The sequence below is a fragment of the Coregonus lavaretus genome (assembly GCF_964263955.1).
Source record: "Coregonus lavaretus genome assembly, chromosome: 17".
NCBI classification, from domain to species: domain Eukaryota; kingdom Metazoa; phylum Chordata; class Actinopteri; order Salmoniformes; family Salmonidae; genus Coregonus; species Coregonus lavaretus.
Window position 1 is genome coordinate 33,300,054 of NC_140004.1, and position 20,003 is coordinate 33,320,056.

At 43.4% G+C, this 20,003-nt stretch overlaps 1 protein-coding gene across 1 annotated transcript in view; it reads right to left on the reverse strand.

Annotated features, from left to right (window-relative positions):
• Window positions 1-1,363: 1,363 nt before the first annotated feature.
• Window positions 1,364-20,003, reverse strand: part of LOC311144940 (lysyl oxidase homolog 2B) — a 46,310-nt gene continuing 27,670 nt past the window's right edge. Inside the window, exons 9-14 of the mRNA XM_084181128.1 lie at window positions 12,529-12,694; window positions 9,715-9,955; window positions 8,352-8,467; window positions 7,911-8,047; window positions 7,457-7,568; window positions 1,364-3,183 (exon numbers count right to left, since the gene is read on the reverse strand). Coding sequence (XP_084037254.1) covers window positions 3,113-3,183; window positions 7,457-7,568; window positions 7,911-8,047; window positions 8,352-8,467; window positions 9,715-9,955; window positions 12,529-12,694 — 843 coding nt within the window. The 3' untranslated portion in view covers window positions 1,364-3,112. The remainder of the gene's footprint in view (window positions 3,184-7,456; window positions 7,569-7,910; window positions 8,048-8,351; window positions 8,468-9,714; window positions 9,956-12,528; window positions 12,695-20,003) is intronic.

The window sequence follows — 20,003 nt, forward strand, 5'->3', positions numbered from 1 at the left end:
TCTTGGTAGTTGGTAGGGGATTAAACAAACACTTGGATACGCCACCTGCCTGCCTGCGCCGTAACATCTAATCAGTCAGGAGGACCAAAAACTAAAACAGTCAGAGGGTGATAGGTGTGGAATTTATGGTCCTGGATTAATGACATCTTCCATTGTAGTAGGCTATGCATGGCTGGGGCTAAATGCTGCTTCTGTAATTGCGTCCCAAATGGCACCCTATTTCCTTTTTAGTGCACAAGGCTTTTGACCAGGACCCATGGGGCTCTAGTCAAAAGTAGTTCATTATATAGGGAATAGGGTGGTGCCATTTGGGGCAAAGCCTATGCTTGAGACCTGGAGCATTTGTCTTAACCTGACAAGCTGCTTCACAGTTTTCTTAACAGCCCTGTTCCTGGGGGTGCTGGAGATAAACCTTATTAGTCCTGCTGAGTAATGCGGGGCTGCTTACATTAGCACAGGAGACAGTCCTAACAAAGAGTAATGAGGCCTGGATTTACTCCGACCAATGGCAACGGGACATTCATCTCTCTCTAGTTTTCCCTGAACAGCAGTTACCCAGTGAACAGCTCCAAATGCAATGCATACCATGCTTCTACCAAGTGCATACAAAGCTTGGCATTTGGAGTAGCTTGCTGCAGAAAGTCCAAAACATTTGTAGTACTTCAAACTCATTGTCATTTGCTTTATGGACTATTACAGAGTATAGAATAACTGTCTTCCTCTCCTCTTCAGGTGTGGCACAATGCGCACATAACTCTCTAACAAATGTCAAGGCAGCATAAATGAAAGAGTTAAACTAGGTGTGAGAATGTTGCTGATGACACACTAAAAGAAAGTCACTCCCGTTTAAGTAATTCAGAGTGCAGATGTTAAAGGACATCGCTTGGTCATACTGTAGAAATGATAGGAAAGTCAACAGAGCAGTGAAGAACAAACTGTAATGACTATAAATGACCAGAGGATGGAGATCATATATCATCATAGAGAATGATAGAGACCTCTAGTGGTCAAAAGGCCTTATTAGTCCTCTCTATCTCTATGTATACCAAACTGTAGTAGACTACTGCTTTATGGTCCACAGCCAAATCACTACCCTAAAGTTAAACAACCAGAAGATGGCAGCAAATTCAAGGACTGAGGAAATCAGCACAGTGTGTGATCATGGGGATGGTGTCATTAGGCATCATTTATATCTGGGTGGCAGCAAAGGTAGCTGGTTCGAATCCCTGAGCCGACTAGGTGAAAAATCTGTCTGTGCTCTTGAGCAAGGCACTTAATCCTCATTGCTCCTGCAAGTTGCTCTGGATAACAGCTTCTGCTAAATGACCAAATTGTAAATATCTGAATATACAACCAACAACTTAGATTTGTTTACTTTAATATAGTTAACGAAGGACATTATGGATTTTTACACTCCATTCAAGTATACAGTTAGCATAACATACTGTAGCCATTCAGCTGTCACTGTACTGTACCCTCATAAAACAGAGGATGACAGTTTGGTAGCACCATTCTTTTTCAAAAGTACAATAAACTAATGAGACACAAATTATTGTACAAAGAAACTGAAAGAAAAAAAGAAAAACAATGCAATTAAAATCCCTGACTTTTACAACAATAAGTTACTAATATGATGTTTGCTGGAAAAGATGAGATTGTTCATGAATGTTGAAAAGGAAAAGGAAAAAAATACTTTATTTCTCTCAATATATGGCACTGAGGGGCATTAGTTGTTTCCCTCCATTTTAACTACCATACTACCGCCACTCTGTTGTGGCGTGGAGTAGACGAATGTGTGCCATTTGGTCACAGTTTTTACAATGGAAAAGGAACTTCTCAGGCACTTGAGACGGGTACTGGGGTTGATTACAGATGTCAGAATGGGGAACACCACAGAATAGCTTAAAGATAGAGTGTGTTGACCATATAAATCTATACCACAGACTGAAAGATTGGTGAGGGTAACAACCTTGTACTTCAAAATAATGTTGTCTAAGAGGAAATAGAAGACAGGGGAAATTATTAGATCACATAGCAACTTGCTGTGCAAGAAAAAAGGCACAGGACATCTGTTTGTTAAACACTTCACAACAACAATGCACTTACTGGCAGTTAGTTATTGCATCCTATTGTATTGTATTGCATTGTACTATACTGTGTCCTCAATACTCATCTTCATTAAGCTACTCAGAGAGTAGCCTATATGAGGCCCTTACTTTTTATAAAGATAATGATCAATGAAGTCTGTAGTATTCCCAAATATGCCTTTGCTCGTAGTTCAAGAGAGAGATTTCTTTGTCAGAGATATCCAACCTCTGGGAAAATGACCTTTGACCTTTGAATGTTTTATCATTAAAAAGAAAATATGAAAGTGCAGCAGGATTCACTTTCATTACTGTACTTCAGAGACTTTACACAGCGCCCAAAAGTAGTGCACTATATAGGGACTAGGGTGCTATTTGGTCTCATCATCACCTCTAGTGTGGAACATTGGGGATGTATATTTCATGTCTCTAACCCAGGGGTGTGAGATAAACTCCATCAGTCCCTTTTGATCTCAACCAGAGAGCTGGGAGAGGCTGCCTGCTTTTGGGCTGAACTAATGAGAGGTGATTGAATTTGTGATGACAGAAGGATACATCAAATGATCTGCCTAGGAAAGAGAGGAGATGTCTGAAAGAGGTGGGCAGCATTCCTCACTATTTTATTTTTATTTAACCTTTATTTAACTAGGCAGTCAGTTAAGAACAAATTCTTATTTACAATGACGGCCTACCAAAAGGCGTCCTGCGGGGACGGGGGCTCGGATTAAAAATAAAAATATAGGACAAAACACACATCACGACAAGAGAGACACCACAACACTACATAAAGAGAGACGTAAGACAACAACATAGCATGGCAGCAATACATGACAACACAGCATGGTAGCTAGGAGGGGTATTCTTAACAGCTGTAGTCTTATTGGTAACAAGATAAAAGAGTTCACCCTGGACTGCTGACTGGGGAACAGAGAGAGAGCGAGAGGGGGATGTCTAGTGGTTGGGGACATTTTGGCCGTTTCTCTGTGGTGGTGATGGTTGCTCTGTTCTTCTCTGTCTCTTCCATCCTTTTACCTGTGGGTCACCTGGTTGTTCAGTAGCCCAGGGAAGGACTCCTCACTCTCACTGCTTAACGAACCACCTGGACACAGGAAAGGGACAAATGGTCACACATTGTTACAATTCAACATTTAAAAATGACTCAACGCTTTACACTTTCAGTTCAACATTTCTCATTACACTTTCAAAGTTACACTTTCAAATCAACGTTTGTCAGACGTTTTTTAGACTACTAAAGTAGTGTAATGTCGAGATGAAACCAAGTCCCAAGACATTAGTTGTTAAAGGGCAACTCCGACACTTTTCAACCTCATATTAATTATCTCCAGCACCAAACCAGTGTCTACATATGTGAAAAGGGCGTATTTCTATGATCTGTGGTAAAATGATAAGATAGGTAATAGAAAATGCTTCATAACAGGGTAGGATTAAAAGTAAGAAAAGCTGTGATTTTCAAAACCTGCAACAAGTTTCTAGCCAGAGGGAGGTTATTTCCTTGCTCCCCACGTCACGCGAATCTCATAGTGTTTGAAAATCACTAAAATGTTGTAACTTTTGATAATGTCATCTGGTATAACTTTTTTTCTACAAAACCGTTTTCACATATTTAGACACTGGTTTGGTGCTGGAGATAATGAATATGAAGTAGAAAGGTGGCGGAGTTGCCCTTTAACATCCAGCAACTAATGGCATATAGTTGGATCTATACATCTTGACATTAGTCTACTTTTGAGGTCTGAAAACATCTGACTTTCATTTATGAGTGAACCCTAAGCGTTACCCAACGCTTAGGGTTACCTGAACTGTACTCATATCCTTCCATATCCTTTTCTGTACATAATGCCCTGAATCTTTTCTACAACGCCCGGAGAACTGCCCCCTTTATTCTATGTACCCAACGCACTAGAAGACCAGTTCTTAAAGCCTTTAGTCGTATCCTTATTCTAGTCCTCCTCTGTTCCTCTGGTGATGTAGAGGCTAACCCAGGCCCTGCAGCCCCCAGTATCACTCCTACTCCCCAGGAGCTATCATTTGTTGACTTCTGTAACCGTAAAAGTCTTGGTTTTCTGCACATAAATATCAGAAGCCTCCTTCCTAAGTTTGAGTTATTCACTGCGTTAGCACACTCCGCCAACCCTGATGTTCTAGCAGTGTCTGAATCCTGGCTTAGGAAGGCCACCAAAAATTCTGAAATTTCCATCCCCAACTATAACATTTTCCGTCTAGATAGAACTGCCAAAGGGGGTGGAGTTGCAATCTACTGTAGAGATAGCCTGCAGAGCTCCATCATACTATCCAGGTCTGTGCCCAAACAGTTTGAGCTTCTACTTCTAAAAATCCACCTTTCCAGAAATAAATCTCTCACTGTTGCCGCTTGCTACAGACCCCCCTCAGCCCCCAGCTGTGCCCTGGACACCATATGTGAATTGATCGCCCCCCATCTATCCTCAGAATTCGTACTGCTTGGTGACCTAAATTGGGATATGCTTAACACCCCGGCCATCCTACAATCTAAACTAGATGCCCTCAATCTCACACAAATTATCAACGAACCTACCAGGTACAACCCTAAATCCGTAAACATGGGTACCCTCATAGATATCATCCTGACTAACTTACCCTCTAAATACACCTCCGCTGTCTTCAACCAGGATCTCAGCGATCACTGCCTTATTGCCTGCGTCCGTAACAGGTCCGCGGTCAAACGACCACCCCTCATCACTGTCAAACGCTCCCAAAAACACTTCAGCGAGCAGGCCTTCCTAATTGACCTGGCCCAGGTATCCTGGATGGATATAGATCTCATTCCGTCAGTAGAGGATGCCTGGTTGTTCTTTAAAAGTAATTTCCTCTCAATCTTAAATAGACATGCCCCATTCAAGAAATACAGAACTAAGAACAGATATAGCCCCTGGTTCTCCTCAGACTTGACTGCCCTTGACCAGCACAAAAACATCCTGTGGCGTACTGCATTAGCATCAAATAGCCCCCGCGATATGCAACTTTTCAGGGAAGTTAGGAACCGATATACACAAGCAGTTAGGAAAGCAAAGGCTAACTTTTTCAAACAGAAATTTGCATCCTGTAGCACTAACTCCAAAAAGTTTTGGGACACTGTAAAGTCCATGGAAAATAAGAGCACTTCCTCCCAGCTGCCCACTGCACTGAGGCTAGGAAACACTATCACCACCGATAAATCTACAATAATCGAGAATTTCAACAAGCATTTTGCTACGGCTGGCCATGCTTTCCACCTGGCTACCACTACCCCGGCCACCAGCTCTGCACCCTCCGCTGCAACTTACCCATGCCCCCCCCGCTTCTCCTTCACACAAATCCAGACAGCTGATGTTCTAAAAGAGCTGCAAAATCTGGACCCCTACAAATCATCTGGGCTAGACAATCTGGACCCTTTCTTTCTAAAACTAGCCGCCGAAATTGTCGCAACCCCTATTACTAGCCTGTTCAACCTCTCTTTCGTAACGTCTGAGATCCCCAGAGATTGGAAAGCTGCCGCGGTCATCCCCCTCTTCAAAGGGGGTGACACTCTAGATCCAAACTGTTACAGACCCATATCCATCCTGCCCTGCCTTTCAAAAGTTTTTGAAAGCCAAGTCAACAAACAGATCACCGACCATTTCGAATCCCACCGTACCTTCTCCGCTATGCAATCCGGTTTCCGAGCTGGTCATGGGTGCACTTCAGCCACGCTCAAGGTCCTAAACGATATTATAACCGCGATCGATAATAGACAGTACTGTGCAGCCGTTTTCATTGACCTGGCCAAGGCTTTCGACTCTGTCAACCACCGCATTCTTATTGGCAGACTAAATAGCCTTGGTTTCTCAAATGACTGCCTCGCCTGGTTCACCAACTACTTCTCAGATAGAGTTCAATGTGTCAAATCGGAGGGCCTGTTGTCTGGACCTATGGCAGTCTCTATGGGGGTGCCACAGGGTTCAATTCTTGGGCCAACTCTTTTCTCTGTGTATATCAATGACGTCGCTCTTGCTGCTGGTGACTCTCAGATCCACCTCTACGCAGACGACACCATTTTGTATACATCTGGCCCTTCATTGGACACTGTGTTAACAAACCTCCAAACGAGCTTCAATTCCATACAACACTCCTTCAGTAGCCTCCAACTGCTCTTAAACACTAGTAAAACTAAATGCATGCTCTTCAACCGAACGCTGCTTGCACCCGCCCACCCGACTAGAATCACTACTCTAGACGGGTCTGACCTAGAGTATGTGGACAACTACAAATATCTAGGTGTCTGGTTAGACTGTAAACTCTCCTTCCAGACTCACATTAAGAATCTCCAATCCAAAGTTAAATCTAGAATCGGTTTCCTATTTCGCAACAAAGCCTCCTTCACTCATGCTGCCAAACATGCCCTCGTAAAACTGACTATCCTACCGATCCTTGACTTCGGCGATGTCATTTACAAAATAGCCTCCAACACTCTACTCAGCAAATTGGATGTTGTCTATCACAGTGCCATACGTTTTGTCTCCAAAGCCCCATATAATACCCACCACTGTGACCTGTACGCTCTTGTTGGCTGGTCCTCACTACATATTCGTCGCCAAACCCACTGGCTCCAGGCCATCTATAAATCACTGCTAGGCAAATCCCCGCCTTATCTTAGCTCATTGGTCACCATAGCAACACCCACCCGTAGTCTGCGCTCCAGCGGGTATATCTCACTGGTCATCCCCAAAGCCAACACCTCCTTTGGCCGCAATTCCTTCCAGTTCTCTGCTGCCAATGACTGGAACAAATTGCAAAAATCTCTGAAGCTGGAGACACTTATCTCCCTCACTAACTTTAAGCATCAGTTGTCAGAGCACCTTACCGATCACTGCACCTGTACACAGCCCATCTGAAATTAGCCCGCCCAACTACCTCATCCCTATATTGTTATTTATTTTGCTCATTTGTACCCCAGTATCTCTATTTGCACATCATCTCTTGCACATCATTCCAGTGTTAATACTAAATTGTAATTATTTTGCACTATAGCCTATTTTATTGCCTTACCTCCATAACTTGCTAAATTTGCACACACTGTATATATATGTATTTCTGTTGTATTTTTGACTTTGTTTTGTTTTACCCCATATGTAACTCTGTGTTGTTGTTTTTTTATCGCACTGCTTTGCTTTATCTTGGCCAGGTCGCAGTTGTAAATGAGAACTTGTTCTCAACTGGTTTACCTGGTTAAATAAAGGTGAAATAAAAAATAAAAAAAATGTCCTTTAAGTCAAGTAGGGTTGCGGAACAATGCAGTAACACAGAATTTCTGAGGTAAAACAGTCACACAAATTGTTGGCACACCATTGTCTTACCATTATGACAGCTGTACATCCATATACGGTGGCCGTCGTATCTACATCTGCACTTCATGAAGTTGTTGGAGTAGTCCGACTCAGGCACCTCATAGTTAGGGTTAATAACAACCTGTTGGAGAGAGCAAAATGCTGTGAATCATTATCCAACACAAAGAATGAAAATTAACATTGATAATCATAGTTAGGGTTAGGGTTGTATTTTTTGCTCAGTTGAATGAGAAAACTCTATATGTATTTGACATTTGTCCAATAATTTCATTCATTCATTCACTTCATCATACCTCAATCGATAACATTGGATAATAGTGTAGAGGAATGACCTTGGTTGCATCCCTAATGGCACTACTTTTGACCAGAGCCTTATAGGCCCTGGGATATATAGGGAATAGGGTGCCATTTGGGATGCACACCTTCACTGGAAAGACCTTACGTAACCAGAAAAGTAACTTACCTGGAATATGTAATCTCCGGGCTTGATGTCTGTGATGTCAATCCACTGGCAGTCAATATCATGCCTGTATATATCCCAGCAGCCAACAGTGATGCCTTGCTCTCCAAAGTTGGCACACTCGTATCTTTTCTCAATACCTGTCAAGATGACCATAAATCAAAGACAATCATGTGAGTACATGCATTGGCATGCAGTTTTTTGTGAGTGAAAGAGCAAGTTGGGCTATTGATCAGGCTGTATTACATTCTGCAAGGAGTGAGGAACACTAGGTAGACAATATAATATACGTAGCTAGTCTGTCTGTGTCCCAAATGGCACCCTATTCATTATATAGTGGACTACTTTTGACCAGGGTCTTATGGGGCTCTGGTCAAAAGTAGTGCACTATGTAAGGGATAGGGTGCCATTTGGGACACAGCCTTTGTTTCTCTAGGCTCTTACCCTCTTCACAGTCAGTGTCTTCCAGACAGAAGCTGGCCTTGTGTCCCTCTGCCACCTTGGTGCCATTGAGGCTGAGCAGGTCATAGTGGGTGAATACCTCCATGCTGTGGTAGTGCCTGGGCACAGAGAGAAAGAGAGACACTTCATTTATAAATAGACCTGCCATCTACTGTAGAGTCTATTATTTACTCTCTGAAGCAGATATGTTTTTATACAAGAGCTAGAGAGACTGTTGAAACACATGGCACCAAGGCAGACACAAAGAAACCCAAAATAAACATTTGCTTTCAAAATTGTATATGTTTAGCGATTCAGATTATATGCATAATCCCACAGGCACTGAGGGTTTTATTTGTGTAGAGCTGGTGACTGTGTGAAGCTGCCAACATTGCACAGTTCACCCAATGCCTTGACAGAAAGCATCTGAGACGTTTCAGTCCGTGGTCAATTACAGGGCAGAGAACGTATAGAAATGGAAAATGGCTCAAGAACCGAGTTATCTAGGGAGTTCAGTATAACGTTCCCTTAATGTCTGTCTCTTATAAAAAACCAACGGACCATGCGCGTCTTCTGATTGTTACTTCATAACAGCGCTAAAATAGGTAGTCCTGGTGACCCACACAACTATGAGGTAAAATACACTCAGTGGCCAGTTTATTAGGTTCACCACCCCGTTCACGAAAATGGATCGCTCTTACAGACAGTGAGTCATGTGGCCGTGGCTTAATTTATAAAGCAGGCAGACAGGCATTCTGTTACTGTTTGATTGAACGGGCAAAACGAGTGACCTAAGTGACTTTGAGAGTGGTATGATCATCGGTGCCAGGCGCGCCAGATCCAGTATCTCAGAAACGGCCGCCCTCCTAGGCTTTTCATGCACGACAGTGTCTAGGGTTTACCGCGAATGGTGCAACAAACAAAAAACATCCAGTCAGCGGCAGTCCTGTGGGCGAAAACAGCTCGTTGCATGAGAGAGGTCGAGGGAGAATGGCAACAATCGTGCAAGCTAACAGGTGGGCCGCAAACAGACAAATAACAGCGCAGTACAACAGTGGTGTGCAGAACGGCATCTCGGAACGCACAACCTGTCGATGCTTGTCACGGATGGGCTATTAAAGCTGATGACCACACTGGCTAAAAACAAGAAGCGTCTCCAGTTGGCAAGTGATCACCAACACTTGACAATTGGTGAGTGGAAAAAAATTGCCTGGTCTGACGAATCGCGGTTCCTGTTGAGTCAGAATTTGGTGTAAGCAGCATGAGTCCATGGCCACTGAGTGTCTATCACCATATTAAACAAAGAATAAACAAGGCATATCTTTCAATTTCACAAACAAACAAGAAGAGTCATGGAGCTACTTGCCTATGGCAGTCATGCCACACCCAGGAGTGGCGTCCAGCCTTGGGTCTGAAGTCTGACTGTCCATTGTTGTGGATCTGGGAGGAGAAGCGCAGTAGGCGGCGGTAGGAGTTGGCAGGGGTCTTGCTGGAGGTGGTGGATAGGCAGTTCTCTTCATAAGCACACTGCAGCATGAACATGGGCCTGTCTTCCATATAGGTGGTCTGCTCCACTACCTGGGGGTTCAGGACCAGGTCAGGGGCCGCTGAGGGAGAAAGCAATGAGGGAAGAGGGAAAGAGAGAGTGGTTAAAAATGTGAGCATACTTCATCATTACAATGTTACAGGTCTGCACTCAAGAATGAGATTGAAGGATGCTTATAATAGTTATTATGTTATAAGAGGCCAGGACAGACAAATACATGTTTTGGTGTTCAACCATTATTATCAGCAATCAATGCAAGGCATCTAGTACTGGTAGACTACTGTTAGGGAAAGATGCATGGCATCTAAGACTGGTAGACTTTTTTAGGGAAAGCTGCATGGCATCTAGTACTGGTAGACTACTGTGAGGGAAAGCTGCATGGCATCTAGAACTGGTAGACTACTGTGAGGGAAAGCTGCATGGCATCTAGTACTGGTAGACTATTATGAGGGAAAGCTGCATGGTATCTAGTACTGGTAGACTACTGTTAGGGAAAGCTGCATGGCATCTAGTACTGGTAGACTACTGTTAGGGAAAGCTGCATGGTATCTAGAACTGGTAGACTACCGTTAGGGAAAGTTGCATGGCATCTAGGACTGGTAGACTGCTGTTAGGGAAAGCTGCATGGCATCTAGTACTGGTAGACTACTGTTAGGGAAAGCTGCAAGGCATCTAGAACTGGTAGACTACTGTGAGGGAAAGCTGCATGGCATCTAGAACAGGTAGACTACTGTTAGGGAAAGCTGCATGGCATCTAGGACTGGTAGACTTATGAGGGAAAGCTGCAAGGCATCTAGAACTGGTAGACTACTGTTAGGGAAAGCTGCTGTTTCCATTGATCATCCTTGAGATGTTTCTACAACTTGATTGGAGTCCACCTGTGGTAAATTCAATTGATTGGACATGATTTGGAAAGGCACACACCTGTCTATATAAGGTCCCACAGTTGACAGTGCATGTCAGAGCATGTTGCATGGCATCTAGGACTGGTAGACTGCTGTTAGGGAAAGCTGCATGGCATCTAGTACTGGTAGACTACTGTTAGGGAAAGCTGCAAGTCATCTAGAGCTGGTAGACTATTATGAGGGAAAGCTTCAAGGCATCTAGAACTGGTAGACTACTGTTAGGGAAAGCTGCATGGCATCTAGAACTGGTAGACTACTGTTAGGGAAAGCTGCATGGCATTTAGAACTGGTAGACTACTGTGAGGGAAAGCTGCATGGCATCTAGAACAGGTAGACTACTGTTAGGGAAAGCTGCATGGCATCTAGAACTGGTAGACTACTGTTAGGGAAAGCTGCATGGCATTTAGAACTGGTAGACTACTGTGAGGGAAAGCTGCATGGCATCTAGAACAGGTAGACTACTGTTAGGGAAAGCTGCATGGCATCTAGAACTGGTAGACTACTGTGAGGGAAAGCTGCAAGGCATCTAGGACTGGTAGACTACTGTTAGGGAAAGCTGCATGGCATCTAGGACTGGTAGACTTATGAGGGAAAGCTGCAAGGCATCTAGAACTGGTAGACTACTGTTAGGGAAAGCTGCATGGCATCTAGAACTGGTAGACTACTGTTAGAGAAAGCTGCATGGCATCTATAACTGGTAGACTACTGTTAGAGAAAGCTGCATGGCATCTAGGACTGGTAGACTTATGAGGGAAAGCTGCAAGGCATCTAGAACTGGTAGACTACTGTTAGGGAAAGCTGCATGGCATCTAGGACTGGTAGACTACTGTGAGGGAAAGCTGCATGGCATCCTGAACTGGTAGACTACTGTTAGGGAAAGCTGCATGGCATCTAGTACTGGTAGACTACTGTGAGGGAAAGCTGCATGGCATCTAGAACTGGTAGACTACTGTTAGGGAAAGCTGCATGGCGTCTTCGACTGGTAGATTTATGAGGGAAAGCTGCAAGGCATCTAGAACTGGTAGACTACTGTTAGGGAAAGGTGCAAGGCATCTAGAACTGGTAGACTACTGTTAGGGAAAGCTGCATGGCATCTAGGACTGGTAGACTACTGTGAGGGAAAGCTGCATGGCATCTAGGACAAGTAGACTACTGTTAGGGAAAGCTGCATGGCATCTAGGACTGGTGGACTTATGAGGGAAAGCTGCAAGGCATCTAGAACTGGTAGACTACTGTTAGGGAACGCTGCATGGCATCTAGTACTGGTAGACTACTGTGAGGGAAAGCTGCATGGCATCTAGTACTGGTAGACTACTGTTAGGGAAAGCTGCATGGCATCTAGGACTGGTAGGCTATTATGAGGGAAAGCTGCAAGGCATCTAGAACTGGTAGACTACTGTGAGGGAAAGCTGCATGGCATCTAGAACTGGTAGACTACTGTGAGGGAGAGCTGCATGGCATCTTGTACTGGTAGACTACTGTTAGGGAAAGCTGCATGGCATCTAGGACTGGTAGGCTATTATGAGGGAAAGCTGCAAGGCATCTAGAACTGGTAGACTACTGTGAGGGAAAGGCAATAGGAGTGCTCTTACGCAGCATGAATGAGGTTTTGGCCACACCACATCCAAAGCTAATTATAAAGATGGTGTAAACAGAAAAGTAGCAAATCTGATGTTGAAGAAAGGTAGATGTTACTTCACTTATTTTGTTAGCGTAAAAAGGCCCTTACTCTCTGAGCAGGAGACTCCGGCAGCGTTGCGTCCTCCTCCTTTAGGACAGCTGAGGTGAGCTCCGTGGTGCAGGCAGTGGGATAAGGACATCTCCGTGCCAGAACATCTCACCCCACTCATCACCACATGGTCAGCACTCACCTCTCCTGGCCAGTACCACGTCTCCTACAGGACAGGGACACAACATGACAGAGGTCAGGGATGGGTTTTATCAGACAGAGCATTTGCTGAATTTGTCCTAGGTTATGTGTTTGCTATGCTATTATATTATTATATTTTATTATTATAATATAGTGCATTTGAAAAGTATTCAGACCCATTGACTTTTTCCACATTTTAATACGTTACAGCCTTATTGTAAAATTAATTAAATTATATGTTTTTCTCATTAATCTACACACAATACCACATAATGAAAGTGAAAACAGTTTTTTTGTTTTTTTTTGCAAATGTATAAAAAAATTTAAACAGAAATACCCACATGACGCCATACAAAAATAAAAAACAGAAATACCTTATTTACATAAGTATTCAGACCCTTTGCTGTGAGACTCGAAATTAAGCTCAGGTGCATCCTGTTTCCATTGATCATCCTTGAGATGTTTCTACAACTTGATTGGAGTCCACCTGTGGTAAATTCAATTGATTGGACATGATTTGGAAAGGCACACACCTGTCTATATAAGGTCCCACAGTTGATAGTGCATGTCAGAGCAAAAACCAAGACATGAGGTTGAAGGAATTGTCCGTAGAGCTCCGAGACAGGATTGTGTCGAGGAACAGATCTGGGGAAGGGTACCAAACCAACCTTCCAGAAGGACAACCATCTCTGCAGCACTGCACCAGTCAAGCCTTCATGGTAGAGTGGCCAGACAAAAGCCATTCCTCAGTAAAATGCACATGACAGCCCGCTTGGAGTTTGTCAAAAGGCAACTAAAGGACTCTCAGACCAAGATTCTCTGGTCTGATGAAACCAAGATTGAACTCTTTGGCCTGAATGCTGAGCGTTACGTCTGGAAGAAACCTGGCACCATCCCTACGGTGAACATCATGCTGTGGGGATGTTTTTCAGCGGAGGCAAAGATCAGGCAAAGATGAACGGAGTAAAGTACAGAGAGATCCTTGATGAAAACCTGCTCGAGAGCGCTCAGGACCTCAGACTGGGGCAAAGGTTCACCTTCCAACAGGACAACGACCCTAAGCACACAGCCAAGACAACCCAGGAGTGGCTTCGGGACAAGTCTCTGAATGTCCTTGAGTGGCCCTGCCAGAGCCCGGACTTGAACCCGATCGAACATCACTGGAGAGACCTGAAAATAGTTGTGCAGCGAAGCTCCCCATCCAACCTGACAGAGCTCGAGAGGATCTGCAGAGAAGAATGGGAGAAACTCCCCAAATACAGGTGTGCCAAGCCTGTAGCGTCATACCCAAGAAGACTCAAGGCTGTAATCACTGCCAAAGGTGCTTCAACAAACAAAGTAATGAGTAAAGGCTCTGAATGCTTATGTAAATGTTTTTTTTTTTTTTTTGTGTGCAAAATCTTCAAAAAAATACGTTTTTTTTGCTTTGTCATTATTGGGTATTGTGTGTAGATTGATGGGGCAGCATGTTCATTATCTCTAGCTGTATTTAGTAGTGTCACTATTACTTGCTTTTGTCCCTCAGACAGAGGCGTCATGCCCATCGTGGGCACAGATTTGTCCAGTTTAATTTCTACTGTTTATTTATTTATATATACACTGAGTGTACAAAACATTAAGGACACCTGCTCTTTCCATGACATAGACTGACCAGGTGAATCCAGGTGAAAGCTATGATCCCTTATACACTGAACAGAAAATATACATATGCACAAAAATATTATTTCTCTCAAATTTTGTGCACAAATTTGTTTACATCCCTGTTAGTGAGCATTTCTCCTTTGCCAAGATAATCCATCCACCTGACAGGTGTGGCATATCAAGAAGCTGATTAAACAGCATGTCATTACACAGGTGCACCTTGTGCTGGGGACAATAAAAGACCACTCTAAAATGTGCAGTTTTGTCACACAACACAATGCCACAGATGTCTCAAGTTTCGAAGGAGCGTGCAATTGGCATGTTGACTGCAGGAATGTCCACCAGAGCTGTTGCCAGATAATTGAATGTTCATTTCTCTACCATAAACCGCCTCCAATGTCGTTTCAGAGAATTTGGCAGTACGTCTAATCGGCTTCACAACCGCAGACCACGTGTATGGCGTCATGTGGGTGAGCGGTTTACTGATGTCAACGTTGTGAACAGAGTGCCCCATGGTGGCGGTGGGGTTATGGTATGGGCAGGCATAAGCTACGGACAACGAACACAATTGCATTTTAATCTACGGCAATTTTAATGCACAGAGATACTGTGACGAGATCCTGAGGCCCATTGTGAGGCCCATATTTTTAAAGGTATCTGTGACCAACAGACGCATATCTGTATTCCCAGTCATGTAAAATCAATAGATTAGGGCCTAATGAATTTATTTAAATTGACTAGATTTCCTTATATGAACTGTAAATCAGTAAAATATTTGAAATTGCTGTATGTTGCATTTATATAGTTTTTCAGTGTATATTTTTGTTCAGTAACACACACACACACACACACACATACACACACACACAGTGGCTTGCGAAAGTATTCACCCCCCTTGGCATTTTTCCTATTTTGTTGCCTTACAACCTGGAATTAAAATGGATTTTTAGGGGGGTTGTGTCATTTGATTTACACAACAAATCTACCACTTTGAAGATGCAAAATATGTTTTATTGTGAAACAAACAAAAAAAAACATACAACTTGAGCGTGCATAACTATTCACCCCCCCAAACTCAATACTTTTAGAGCCACCTTTTGCAGCAATTACAGCTGCAAGTCTCTTGGGGTATGTCTCTATAAGCTTGGCACATCTAGCCCCTGGGATTTTTGCCCATTCTTCAAGGCAAAACTGCTCCAGCTCCTTCAAGTTGGATGGGTTCCGCTGGTGTACAGCAATCTTTAAGTCATACCACAGATTCTCAATTGGATTGAGGTCTGGGCTTTGACTAGGCCATTCCAAGACATTGAAATGTTTCCCCTTAAACCACTCGAGTGTTGCTTTAGCAGTATGCTTAGGGTCATTGTCCCGCTGGAAGGTGAACCTCTGTTCCAGTCTCAAATCTCTGGAAGACTGAAACAGGTTTCCCTCTAGAATTTCCCTGTATTTAGCGCCATCCATCATTCCTTCAATTCTGACCAGTTTCCCATTCCCTGCCGATGGTGTTCTCGGGGTGATGAGAGGTGTTGGGTTTGCGCCAGACATAGCGTTTTCCTTGATGGCCAAAAAGCTCAATTTTAGTCTCATCTGACCAGTGTACCTTCTTCCATATGTTTGGGGAGTCTCCCACATGCCTTTTGGTGTACACCAAACGTGTTTGCTTATTTTTTTCTTTAAGCAATGGCTTTTTTCTGGCCACTCTTCCATAAAGCCAAGCTCTGTGGAGTGTACGGCTTAAAGTGGTCCTATGGACAGATACTCCAATCTCCACTGTGGAGCTTTGCAGCTCCTTCAGGGTTATCTTTGGTCTCTTTGTTGCCTCTCTGATTAATGCCCTCCTTGCCTGATCCGTGAGTTTTGGTGGGCGGCCCTCTCTTGGCAGGTTTGTGCCATATTCTTTCAATTTTTTTATAATGGATTTAATGGTGCTCCATGGGATGTTCAACGTTTCAGATTTTTTTTAGAACCCAACCCTGACCTGTACTTCTCCACAACTTTGTCCCTGACCTGTTTGGAGAGCTCATTGGTCTACATGGTGCCGCTTGCTTGGTGGTGCCCCTTGCTTAGTGGTGTTGCAGACTCTGGGGCCTTTCAGAACAGGTGTATATATACTGAGATCATGTGACAGTTCATGTGACACTTAGATTGCACACAAGTGGACTTTATTTAACTAATTATGTGACTTCTGAAGGTAATTGGTTGCACCAGATCTTATTTAGGGGATTCAGAGCAAAGGGGTGAATACATATGCACGCACCACTTTTCCGTTATTTATTTTTTAGCATTTTTTGAAACAAGTTATTTTTTTCATTTCACTTCACCAATTTTGACTATTTTGTGTATGTCCATTACATGAAATCCAAATAAAAATCCTTTTAAATTACAGATTGTAATGCTACAAAATACGAAAAACGCCAAGGGGGATGAATACTTTTGCAAGGCACTGTATATAGACAGTACCAGTCAAAAGTTTGGACACACCTACTCATTCAAGGGTTTTTCTTTAGTTTTACTATTTTCTACATTGTAGAATAATAGTGAAGACATCACAACTATGAAATAACACATATGGAATCATGTAGTAACCAAGGAAGTGTTAAACATATCAAAATATATTTTATATTTGAGATTCTTCAAATAGCCACCCTTTGCCTTGATGACAGCTTTGCACACTCTTGGCATTCTCTCAACTAGCTTCACCTGGAATGCTTTTCCAACAGTCTTGAAGGAGTTCCCACATATGCTGAGCACTTGTTGGCTGTTTTTCCTTCACTCTGCTGTCCGATTCATCCCAAACCATCTCAATTGGGTTGAGGTCGGGGGATTGTGGAGGCCAGGTCATCTGATGCAGCACTCCATCACTCTCCTTCTTGGTCAAATAGCCCTTACATAGCCTGGAGGTGTGTTGGGTCATTGTCCTGTTGAAAAACAAATGAGAGTCCCACTAAGCCCAAATCAGATGTGATGGCGTATCGCAGCAGAATGCTGTGGTAGCCATGCTGGTTAAGTGTGCCTTGAATTCTAAATAAATCACAGACAGTGTCACCAGCAAAGCACCCCCACACCATAACACCTCCTCCGCCATGCTTTACGGTGGGAACTACACATGCGGAGATCATCTGTTCACCAACACCGCGTCTCACAAAGACACGGCGGTTTGAACCAAAAATCTCAAATTTGTACTCCAGATCTAAGGACAAATTTCCACCGGTCTAATGTCCATTGCTTGTGTTTCTTGGCCCAAGCAGGTCTCTTCTTATTATTGGTGTCCTTTAGTAGTGGTTTCTTTGCAGAAATTCAACCATGTAGGCCTGATTAACACAGTCCCCTCTGAGCAGCTGATGTTGCGATGTGTCTGTGACTTGAACTCTGTGAAGCATCTATTTGGGCTGCAATTTCTGAGGCTGGTAACTCTAATTAACTTATCCTCTGCAGCAGAGGTAACTCTGGGTCTTCCATTCCTGTGGCGGTCCTGATGAGAGCCCGTTAGTGATGGTTTTTCAAATCAAATCAAATTTTATTTTAAACATGCGCCGAATACAACTGGTGTAGACATTACAGTGAAATGTTTACTTACAAGCCCTTAACCAACAATGCAATTTTTAAAGAATTTAAAATAAAAAAAGTGTTAAGTAAAAAATAATAAAAGCAAACAACTAAAGAGCAGCAGTAAAATAAAATAACAGTAGGGAGGCTATATAAAGGGGGGTACCGGTGCAGAGTCAATGTGCGGGGGCACCGGCTAGTCGAGGTAATTGAGGTAATATGTACATGTGGGTAGAGTTAAAGTGACTATGCATAAATAATAGACAGAGTAGCAGCAGCGTAAAAGAGGGGGGTGGGGGGGCAGTGCAAATAGTCCGGGTAGCCATGATTAGCTGTTCAGGAGTCTTATGGCTTGGGGGTAGAAGCTGTTGAGAAGCCTTTTGGACCTAGACTTGGCGCTCCGGTACCGCTTGCCGTGCGATAGCAGAGAGAACAGTCTATGACTAGGGTGGCTGGAGTCTTTGACAATTTTGAGGGCCTTCCTCTGACACCGTCTGGTATAGAGGTCCTGGATTGCAGGAAGCTTGGCACCAGTGATGTACTGGGCCGTACGCACTACCCTCTGTAGTACCTTGCGGTCGGAGGCCGAGCAGTTGCCATACCAGGCGGTGATGCAAGCAGTCAGGATGCTCTCGATGGTGCAGCTGTATAACTTGTTGAGGATCTGAGGACCCATGCCAAATCTTTTGAGTCTCCTGAGGGGGAATAGGCTTTGTCATGCCCTCTTCACGACTGTTTTGGTGTGTTTGGACCATGATAGTTTGTTGGTGATGTGGACACCAAGGAACTTGAAGCTCTCAACCTGTTCCACTACAGCCCCGTCGATGAGAATGGGGGCATGCTCAGTCCTCTTTTTTTTCCTGTAGTCCACAATCAATTCCTTTGTCTTGATCACGTTGAGGGAGAGGTTGTTATCCTGCCACCACACGGCCAGGTCTCGGACCTCCTCCCTATAGGCTGTCTCATCGTTGTCGGTGATCAGGCCTACCACTGTTGTGTCGTCAGCAAACTTAATGATGGTGTTGGAGTCGTGCCTGGCCATGCAGTCATGGGTGAACAGGAAGTACAGGAGGGGACTGAGCACGCTCCCCTGAGGGGCCCCCGTGTTGAGGATTAGCGTGGCAGATGTGTTGTTACCTACCCTTTTGCGACTGCACTTGAAGAAATGTTAAAAGTTATTGAAATGTTCAGTATTGACTGACCTTCATGTCTTAAAGTAATGATGGACTGTTGTTTCTCTTTCCTTATTTGAGCTGTTCTTGCCATAATATGGACTTGGTCTTTTACCAAATAGGGCTATCTTCTGTATACGCCCCCTTATTTGTCACAACACAACTGATTGGCTCAAACGCATTAAGAAGGAAAGAAATTCCATAAAGAAATTCCACAAATAAGGCACACCTGTTAATTGAAATGTATTCCAGGTGACTACCTCATGATGCTGGTTGAGTGTGCAAAGCGTCATCAAGAGTGTGCAAAGCTGTCATCAAGGCAAAGGGTGGCTATTTGAAGAATCTCAAATATAAAATATATTTTGATTGATTTAACACTTGTTTGGTTACTACATGATTCCATATGTGTTATTTCATAGTTTTGATGTCTTCACTATTATTCTACAATGTAAATAATAGTACAAATAAAGAAAAACCCTTGTATAGGTAGGTTCCCAATGGGGTAGTAATGTCACTATTAGTAGTGTCACTATTGACACTCCTACCTCATAACTAGCTACCAAGAAGCCATTTCAGACTATCATCAAGTTGAGTAGCTAGCTTGTCTAACTATCTTAGCTGCCATGCCTGCTGACAAGGTTGGTAGACTTTAGAAAAGCAAGCAATAACTAAATGTTCTGAATAAGACTCACATTCCTTTCAATCTTTTTCCCAGAGGCATAGAATCATATATGGTTTCTTTAATAATAATTTAAAAAAACACCAGTCAGGAGGATACAAACAGCTCAAGAGGTATTCTTAGATATGCAGAAAAATATACATATGGAATTAAGCATAATGATTATAGCTCTAAAGTGCAGGATAAAGCTGTTTCAGGTGTTTGAAAAATGCTAAATTCTGGGTGCATGACGCCCCTGCCCTCAGATATCCCTGTAGCGTAACCATCACAAATATTAAACAAGCTACAGAATATGA